Consider the following 10,559-nt stretch of genomic DNA (forward strand, 5'->3'; position numbering starts at 1 on the left):
TATTTCTTAATAAAATTACATGCATTAAATACATATTAAATATATAAGATAGATATAAGAAAATATACATTTGGAAGTACAATGAGAGAAATGTTTTGTATGAATAATCACTATTTTGTTAACATGTGAATTATTATAATACAAAAAAGGCTTTCTTATATTTTAATTTAAAAATTGTTCTAAGCAAATTAAATGTGCGTATTCTAATTAAATTTTGCTTAGAACAGCACAAATTTTAAATTAAAAAATAAAAAAGTTTTTGTAATTCACATATTAACAAAATAATAGTTATTTATACAAAACTTTCAATGGAGCCTGCAATTCTTAAAAATCCGTAGCACTTACAGTCCTTTTGAAAGATTTTCTAACAAAGTCCTCCTTTGATTCTCGACATGGAGAAAATAGAAATAAGTAACCATTCATGGATCAAAAGAGGACAACAGTCTATTGTAATATCGATCTCGAAAATCTACATTAATCCTTCTAATTTAATGGATCTTGTAGATGTAATGTAGGATTAAAATTTCGACTCGGAAAAGATCTAACTTTGACCATCCAGTAAGATTCCTATTGTTTAAAAGTACTAAGTTAGTAGAAGTGTTAGAATTGTTAAAGTTTTATTATAATAATTTGAACAAGTGTGTTTAATTAAAAATTTATTTTAAAAATCTCTACATAAGTGTCGAGTATTTGATTCCTTTCGAGTCTCCGATCGTCAAACTTGATGCTGAATAGGCACAACACTGGATTATTAAGGATTATAATAAAAATATTAAAGTCTCAAATGTTTGGTTCAATTTACATTTTGTTATTTTATGTTTTGCATTTTATTGTTATATTCTACGTGTTATAACACACGTTACAAATTAAAGAAATAATAAATCCAAATTATTCATCAACATAATGAATGAAAAATATTCTATAAAAATTTCTTATATTTAAGATATTTTTAATATCAAGTGAAAATGATCCGAAAAATGTTTAACATAAATAATGAAGAGGGCCATATTTGGCTGAGACGGGTTATAGTTCCTATTATATTATTGATATTTTTGTATATATAATTTTATTACTTGTCGGTCTTGAAACACAGTTCTAGATTGAAGTTGAAGTCAATTTAATATTACAAATGCTAATAAATATCTTTAGAAAACACTGTAAATAATTTATTGTCAAAAATATTATTGCAACCGGGATTGAAACCTGGATCTCCTGAATTTCGAAATGCCCCAAGTGAAATATTTTTCACTTATTTATAGGTATAAAGATGTTCAATACATCTTTATACCTACTCTTTTATTGTAAACATCGTTTTTCAATTTTGACTTTTAAAGGCTTTTTAGGAGACAGTAATACTTCAAATTTCAATTTAATTTTGTATGTTTCAATGCTTTTGTTTACTTTGAATATGAATGTTCGTACCAATGTTGCTAGCATGACTTTCAAACATGTCATTCCATATTTCATACCTGAAATTTATTAATAATATAAATTAATTATGATACTTATAATTAAAGCCCGAATTAAATTCTGAGATCGCGTCAACCGTAAGACCGGAATCAGAGACTACGCATTGAAAATTGAGAAGATTGAAGATTGAAATTTGACCAATGAGGGCAAAGGAATTTTAGCTCCTATTGTTTTGATTGGTCAAATTTCAATCTTTCAATCTTCAATCTCAATCTTTAATGCCTAGTCTGATTCCGGCCTAATTAGCTGTCCGCACTATACCTCATCCTCCACCGCCCGCGCCGTGGAGCCGTCGCTCCATCGCTCGTCACGCCTTCGGGCGAGTGGGGAGAATCGTGAGGAGCGCGCTACGGTCGACTCGAATCGTTACATCGCACAATGAGCAAAAAGGCTCATTTTTTGATAAAAATCTACTGACAGTGTAATTCTCAAGTGATTTCAAAGATTTTTTTTAATTTGTTGGTAATGAAATGCTCTATGATGTGGTTCTACGCCTTTTTTAAAACAAATTAAAAATAATGGACCAAAAAAGATGACCGAAAGTGATGAAATGATATTGAATAGGATACTTTATTTACAATATTGAACTTATATACGCCAAATACATACATATTAGTTTTTTGACATGCTAAATATGAATTTAGCAATTAAAAATTTCTAAATTCAAAATGACATTGAATATGGAAATAAAAAATGTTAAAAATATACAACATTCAATAATTTACAGAGCAGTTAATAAACATTAGATACATTATTATTTATAAATGTTTTTCACAGTATGTAATATTATATTGTTAATTAGCAAAACTTTGCTAATTATTATGTTATATTGCTTCGTTACAACTGTTTCTGTATAACAAAGCAATGCTTAAGCACTGCCCTTTTATCGCGTCGAGGTATCTGCCTTAATGGTAGATGTAATAAAATATGTATAATGTAACAAAATATACAAAAAATTAACAAAGTTTTAGTAATTAACAATATAATATCATATACTGTGAAAAACATTTGAAAATAATATATCTGATGTTTACTAACTGCTTTGTAAATTATTTAAGATCATATAATTTCAATATCTTTTACTTCCGTATTCAATGTCACTTTGAATTTAGAAATTTTTAATTACTAATTTCATATTTAGCGTATCGAGAAACTAATACGTATCTAATTTGACGTGAATATATATTGAAAAGGTTCAATATTATAAATGAAGTATCTTATTCAATATCATTTCATCACTTTCGATAATCTTTTTTGATCCGTCATTTTCAATTCGAGCTTTGTTTCAAGAAAGGCGCAGCATCACATCATAGGGCATTTCATTACAAGTAAATAATAAAAAATCTTTGAAATCGGTTAAGAATTGCATTGTCGGTAGATTTTTGTCCAAAAACTGAGCCTTTTTGCCTACTGTGCGTTGGTCGGCGGATAATCTGGGCTCTACTTATAATATTTTATAATTTATTCGTGCTTACCCACACAATTTCTTGGTCCTTCACTAAAAGGGAGATAACATAAGTGGCAATCCTTTATTCTTTCTGGGAGAAATCTATCAGGATCGAACATCATTGGGTTTGACCAATATTTTTTGTCCCGTTGCATTTTCAGAATTCCTATAACAATGTCTGCACCTTTTGGTAAAACAACTTCTCCTAAAACGTACATTTTTTATTAAAAAATTATTACAATAAAAATGAAATAATAACAACACTGAAAAAAGAAGTGTTTAATTTTAAGATATTAAAATGTTTTATTTTTGACTCCATTTTTTAAACACTTAAAGATGTTTTAGTTTTAAACTTTTTCAATAGATAAAACACTACATGTTTGGATTTATAACGCATAGTGTTTTAAATTCAAACACGTAATTTTTTGTCTATTGAAAAAGTTTAAAACTAAAACATCTTTAAGTGTTTAAAAAATGGGGACAAGAATAAAACATTTCTTTTTACAGTGAAGTAACATTAATTTACAGCAAAAATTACTTTAATAAGATAAAGTATTGCTTTCTAGCTTTTTGAATGTTGAATGTTATTTTGTAAAAAAAAGATTAACGTTATTTTAAAATTTTGGTCGTAAATGTACTGTTCATCCCGTAAGAAATGCATTTTTGAACTTCAATATCTTATACCTTTCACAATTATGAAAGATTGAAATACAGATCAGTTTTTCTAAGACAACAAATTTTCCGCCTATGACGATGAAATCATATATGCATAATTATAATTTCTAGTTTCTATAAAGACATACAGAGTGTCTCATTTTAATTGCTCATCTTGAGTATCACGAAAAAAACACATTTCCAACAAAAAATGTTTCAGATACAAGTTGTATGGTCTATACAAATTTACTATCGTAGAAAAACTCTAGGTATATTTAAATCCTACATAACATAACTATAAAATATTGAAATTTAAAAAAATTTATTTTATAAAGGGTGAATACATTTGTAATCAAAATTTTAGTTTCAATTATTTATTTTAACGGCGGAAAAAAGCGAACAAACCTATTTTTAAATCTTTTGTTACTCGCCGTCCAATTAAAGGGACAGGAGGGAAAATTCTCATCGTCTCCTTGATAACTCGGTCCAAATAATGCATATGTTGTAAATCGTCGTATTTAATTGGTGCAGATTTTATAGTTTCCGTGCCATAAATTTCCAACAGTTCTTGATATACTTTTTCCTTTTAAGACGTAAATAAAGTATTCATACATACATATTCATACAGTATTTTTACATACATATAAAATATAAATACATGTCAAATAATATAAAATATAAATACATGTCTAAAAACGTTTCAGATTTTTTATCAATTTGATTTTACTCTAGTTATAATTGAAGCATTGATAATGATATATAATGTCTATACAATCTAGAAATTTGGATGGTTCTATTAAAATTTTTAATCTAAATAAAATATTGCGCATATATTGTGACATTGTACTTCAAAGAATTTTTAATATCTCCGTATAATGCTATTAACCTATTATAAGCTTAAGTATTTTGAAAAATGTTAATCTAAATCAAATTTATCAAAAAGATATGAAAACAACAAGTATTAATATATGGTGTTCATTATGATTGTGTTGAAATCACTGTTTATAGGTAAAGCGGTTTTTTCATTATATCTTAAAACTGTATCTTATATTTTAAAAACAATTCAAGACATCAAAAAATGTTTTATAAAAATTTTATAACAGCTTCTATTTATTCACGTTAATAATACTTTTTAAAAATAGCTTTTTTAAATAATTTTTTTTAATTTTTGAAACGATTTTCTTCGACGGTTAATGCGTTCATATTGATGTAGTAGCGCTTATAAATATTTTAACACACTAATGTTTTTGTCACATTTTAATGATACAAAAATATTAGTCAAAATATTTATAAGCGCTACTGTATAAACGGCTTTATTAAATAGCTCAAATAAAGTCGATAAATCTCAATACCTGACTCTAATCAGAAAAACGATCGTTAAAACGAATGAAGAAAAATATGACGATTTAATTTTAACATTCTTAATCGTTACTCCGTATAGTAGTTCGATCAAAACAAATCAAAATAATAATGTTTGATTTAAATTATTGATATATGATATGTGTGGTATAATGTAATTTATTATTTTTATTATTAGGGGAGACCGGGGCTGGTTGTCGTACGAGGTTGATTGTCAAAATACTTATAATTCGAACAGAACATGGCAAAAAAATCTCTTTTTTTAACTGTAGATTGCTGATATAATATTAATTTGTTGTATAAAACGATTTGCATCACAAACATTGTATAGGGGAGAGTGGTCTAAATCAGACCGTGTTCCAAATAGGACCTTTTTAATTTTAATGAATACGGTTAAGCAGATTTGCGTATTGTATTTATAATGTATTTATAATGTAAAGTCCTTATAAAACACTGTACATGTGATAGCAATTTGACAGTTCTCTGTCATAACATTCATAAAATAGACGCAAATATGTATTTTCAGCCATCGTGCGAAAATTTGTTTAGAAAAGAAAATCCTTATAAATCATTATTTAAAAGTTATTAAAAGGTGTTAAAAATTTGAAAAGTAATTGATTTAAGATAATTAAAGAGTGTAGAATTCAAAAATATCAAGCATTTTTTTATCACTTTTACAGTTTATTATAAAATTTGTTCCAAAGTTCAAAAGGACCCGTGTCCAAATCGGACAGTACAGTAGATAACTTATAGGCCTGGTTGTAGTATTGGTGATCCGCTGACCAGATCTAGTCCAAGGAATTAAATCAGTAAAATATCATCAGACTCAGATTAGTTGAGTTTTATTGATTTCAATTCTAATAATATGAACTGTCAGTAATTTGTTTTTCTAAAAAAAATTTTTATCTTTGACTGTTAAATTGCTCGTTTTTACTCAATACTAAGAAAAATACATTAAAATATTTTAAAATTCTGTCTAAAAATCCATAAAAATAGAAGTTTTCGATTTGAACCAGGGGATGGTCCGATTTGGAACCATTGGATTTGGAACCCAGAACACGGGGTTAATTGTCGCAGCTTCATTTAAAATTAAATAACTTATTTTGATGACTTCACGAGTAATATTTTTTTTAATACCTAAAGAATGTAGGTATAATATATTATAACGTATATAATATTTCAAAATCAGGCATCCACTTTTTTCTAAAAATCACTAATCAAAAACTGTGACAACCAGCCCCGGTTTCCCCTACAATAAATCATTTTATTTTTAAAATTTTTAAATTTTTATATTATATTGTTTACACTTCAATTATTTAACTAGTAAATTTAATTATCTTGAAATATATATATGAAGAACAAACTTTCAAAATACATTTTATTAAAAATATCATTTTTTGAGTTACAGACGGCGTAGTATTTAATAATGAAAGACACTGTTATAAGCTACTTGTTCAAAAAGCATTTTTTCACCGTCAATTTATACATATACTGAAAAAATCTAAACATTTGATATGCGTTATTTCCTTCAATTAGAGACAAAAAATGCATTCGTTTAACATTATTAGAAATTGTTTAGCAATTTTGTTTAACATTTTACATCTTACTGATTGACAAATTGTTATTTTCTGTAAGACATATGGTTTCCTTGTGGCTTTTTTCTCGTTTTCTGAAAATTATATATTTTAAGTAAAACGCATTTTGAAAGTCTACTCCTCATACGTATATATAAATATATATATATATATATACATACTTGTACATCTGGAAAATTTGCTAACATGAAGACAACAAAATTCATCGTAATAGAGATTGTGTCACTGGCCTGCGTACATAATAATTTTATTTTAACACTTATTTATAATTATAATTATTTATATCGATGTACGTACCGCTAATAACATTGTCATTACGTTGTCGTGAATCTCCTGTCGCGTGAAATTTTGTTTACGGCATGCATCCATTTGAATGTCGAAAAACGTTCTATCTATATTATATAACGAAGTATAAATTAAAAGATTAATTATTCATTTATAATAATATTGTACTGGCAAATTTTAACTTAAACTTTAACTTTATGTCCTTTATATAAAACTTAAAAGTAAACGTAAGTAGAAATTGTTTTCTAGAAATAAAAAGAACGTGGTATTGTAATGATTTCTGTCGATTTAGTGACGCAAGTCGAGAAAAACATTTCATTTTCCTTGATACTTAATAAGTAATAAAGACAGATATATAATACTTGTGTCGACCTGTATCATTATATAGAAAGCATCGAAAACTACTTCGACTATAGCTATAACAATTTTGCTGCCACATTGCATTTTCGATTTTTATAAAGGTAAAATTTTATATAAAATGTGGATCAACTTACAAGTTCGGTTTTTCTCATTTTCGGTTGTATTCACGTCATTTAATTCATCTATGCGTTGCTGTATCATCTATATAAAAATAGATTACGTAATAAACATCAAATTGAATAATGCAGAATATAAAGTATCAAACGTATTTATCATATACCTCATCAACAACAGAATGTAATAAATTTAAAGTCTTCTTCTGTTTGCGTCCCAAAGGAGTGAGATTGAATATGATATCAAAATAATATATATATAAATTCGTTATTCTATAGAAAGCCATTTTTTTTAACCTGAAATATTTTTTTCGTTTTCAAATAAAAATTTTCATATATATATATATATAAGATATAACTATAAAAGCGTATTTAATCAATTACAACTATTAAATGTTACAAATGTAAGAAAGAAGAAGATATTGTTCGTGTTCAGTAAAAAAAAAGACCGTTAATAAGGCCAAGAAACAAGCAAAATATTAAAAAATTAAGATAACATATAACTAATTCAATGTCCTATGATGTTTAAAATTAATGTAATATCTTTCGACTGTATAGAGTCTTCTTCAGTTTGTAATAATAAAAAGGTCAAAGGATGATACAATATTTAAATATACATAACTCTATATCAGGAGACGCGATAGTTGTCTCTGGCCATGTTCAAAAACTAAAAAATACTACAAGTCTCTTATCCCGAACCCCTAAAGTTCCATTTTTTGGGGGTACAGAACTACTAAGATATAAAAAATTTTGAATCGCACGTAACATATCTTGAAAGGTGGCATCGCCATGAGTAATTTGAGCCAAAAAAATAAAAATCGGTCAAGCAGTTCTGGACATACAAGCGGTCAAAAAGTGACGATTTTCATGAAACCCAAATAAGAATAAAAGAAAAAGAAAAGATTGCACAAAAGTTGCGGCAAAACTGCTACAACATTGCATGTTGCAGCAATATTGCAAAGATTTTGCAGCGATGTTGTTGCAAATTCTGTGCTGTATGGGGAGATTGTTATCATATCCACTACGTTACAAATACTCGAGTATGAATGTCCTAATAAACTCTAAAGGAAATGCCGTCAACTTTAATATTGAAATATCTCGAAAACGGTAGATCGTTTAAGTCCAAATGGGGGATGATTTTTATTCAGGAGAACACATTCTACAATCCTGCCATGTTTCATTGAAATCGGTGAGGATCACTCGGGAATCTCCCCTTATGAGATTTAATCTTTTGGAATGAAATTCACTCCAAAGGAGTGAAATTTCAATCCCTTTTTTGGAGTGTAATACCAAAGTAGATAAAATCTCACTCCATAAAAAGGGATTAAAACTTCATAGGTATCATTTTTTCGTAGAAACTTTACAATCGACGTCAGCAAGTCTAATTTGATGTACACTTTTCATATGGATATCCAGTTACATTTTCCACCAAAAATTTTCTTGTATATTTTATATGTGATTCTTTGGACAGATAAAAATTTTATTCAAATAGATTTATATTTATTGATGATAATACGAGGGGCACTATTTATATTTTGAGCCTAATAATAAAAAAACAGTAATTTGTCATTGAAAATGACTTTATTGTTTTTCAAAATATTCTCCTTTATGATATATACACTTTTTGTATTTCTTAAGCATTTGTTTGCACCAATCGACACGAGCATCTTTTTGAGATTTTGTCAGATTATGTGGGATCCAACGAGAACAAACCTTTTTCACGGTTAAATGATCATGCAATATTTTATATATGCTGGTGGAACTAATGCCTAAGGTTGTCTCAATCTCACAGTATGTCACATGACGATCTTGCATTATTAGTTTTTGCACAGCATCAATGTTTTCTGACACAACAACTGATTTTGGACGACCTTCACGACTTTCGTCGGTGAGCGAACGGCGACCACGATTAAGTTCGTTATACCAGCGTTTCACAGTGGCAAAGGATGGGGCTTTATCGCCAAAAGTGGAAGACTGAAGAAGGTTATGGTAAAAAATGTCAAACTTTCTAGTGGAAACGTCAGATGGCACCTGACAACACTCAATGTTGCCAAGGCTCAAAATATAAGTAGTGCCCCTCGTATGATTTGCATTGATTACGAGTATTTAGAATTACAAAAAATTTTAAATACCTTTGCAATATTTTTACACATTGATTGATTTTGTTTGGTTCCAACTTGATGCCTATTATGCAGTCTTCACGTAAAAACATGTAAAAAAACAATTTTATTAATTAAATATTAATACGTAATCGATACAACATTGAGTTTTATATTATTTATACATCTATATAATACATTTAGTATACCCGGTAAAAAATTTTTCATACATGAATATGTATAAATATGTATAAACATACATAAATAAGTATTCATATGTAATTATACATTAAATATATCCATGCACGTTTGTATATCCCTCTTTCTTTTATAAAATTACTTTTTAGTGTAATAAAAATAATAATAATGGTGCGAAAACAAAAAACAATTAAAGGGATAATAATAAGAATCTTATTTTAGATCGTACTATGTGAGAACACAATCAATACTAGAAATTGCAAATGCCCCTATACCGGTCGAAGCTAGATTTTTGATGCTTTAAGTAATTCAATGTGAATTATATATGAGCAATCATTTACGTTTCTCTAAACTTAATTTTTTTAAGAATAAATAGTATGAAAATTATCCTTTTAATTATTTTTAATGTTTTCACATTATTATTATTATTTCTATTACACTAAAAAGTAATTTTATAAAAGAAAGAAGGCTATATGAATATATACGTATGAAGGATGTATAGTATATTTATGAATATTTATACATGTTTATGAAATGATATTTCCCGGTAAAAAGTTTAGAAATTACCATAAATTTTTAATTTTGTTTAATTAGAAATTACCATAAATGATAATTTCAAAAATAAAATAATATTTTATTATCAACCGGGAAAAAATGTTTCATATATAATTATATATGGTATAATTATATATAAAATATTATATGTCCATATAACATTTTTTTCCGGACAAGTACGTGAAAATAATGATCGACTGCTTAAATAATAACATATCTTTTAAATTAGGTAAATCTCCAGATCAGGGGACACCTCCCCAATGAACTTGACCTTGACATATGTTGACCCTGAGTGACCTCCAACAAGTTTTAGCCGTCGTTCGTTATTCGTTAAAAAGTTATTAATAAAAAAAAATTCAACTATATAACACGAGAATTCCCTACTTTAAAATATGTTTGATAATCGTGCACTGTAGGGGACGCC

At 27.4% G+C, this 10,559-nt stretch overlaps 1 protein-coding gene across 1 annotated transcript in view; it reads right to left on the bottom strand.

The window, feature by feature from the left end:
* Positions 1–1,240: 1,240 nt before the first annotated feature.
* The window catches only part of LOC108730438 (Cytochrome P450 4d1), a gene marked incomplete at its 5' end in the record, with an annotated part of 9,989 nt that continues 670 nt past the window's right edge, over positions 1,241–10,559 (bottom strand). The window contains 8 exons of the mRNA XM_018460142.1: positions 1,241–1,469; positions 2,946–3,122; positions 3,977–4,154; positions 6,687–6,755; positions 6,823–6,917; positions 7,305–7,371; positions 7,451–7,580; positions 9,416–9,479. Of these exons, the coding sequence (XP_018315644.1) occupies positions 1,297–1,469; positions 2,946–3,122; positions 3,977–4,154; positions 6,687–6,755; positions 6,823–6,917; positions 7,305–7,371; positions 7,451–7,580; positions 9,416–9,479 (953 nt within the window). The remainder of the gene's footprint in view (positions 1,470–2,945; positions 3,123–3,976; positions 4,155–6,686; positions 6,756–6,822; positions 6,918–7,304; positions 7,372–7,450; positions 7,581–9,415; positions 9,480–10,559) is intronic.

This window comes from Mycetomoellerius zeteki, unplaced genomic scaffold, assembly GCF_001594055.1.
Source record: "Mycetomoellerius zeteki isolate Tzet28-1 unplaced genomic scaffold, Tzet1.0 scaffold92, whole genome shotgun sequence".
NCBI lineage: Eukaryota > Metazoa > Arthropoda > Insecta > Hymenoptera > Formicidae > Mycetomoellerius > Mycetomoellerius zeteki.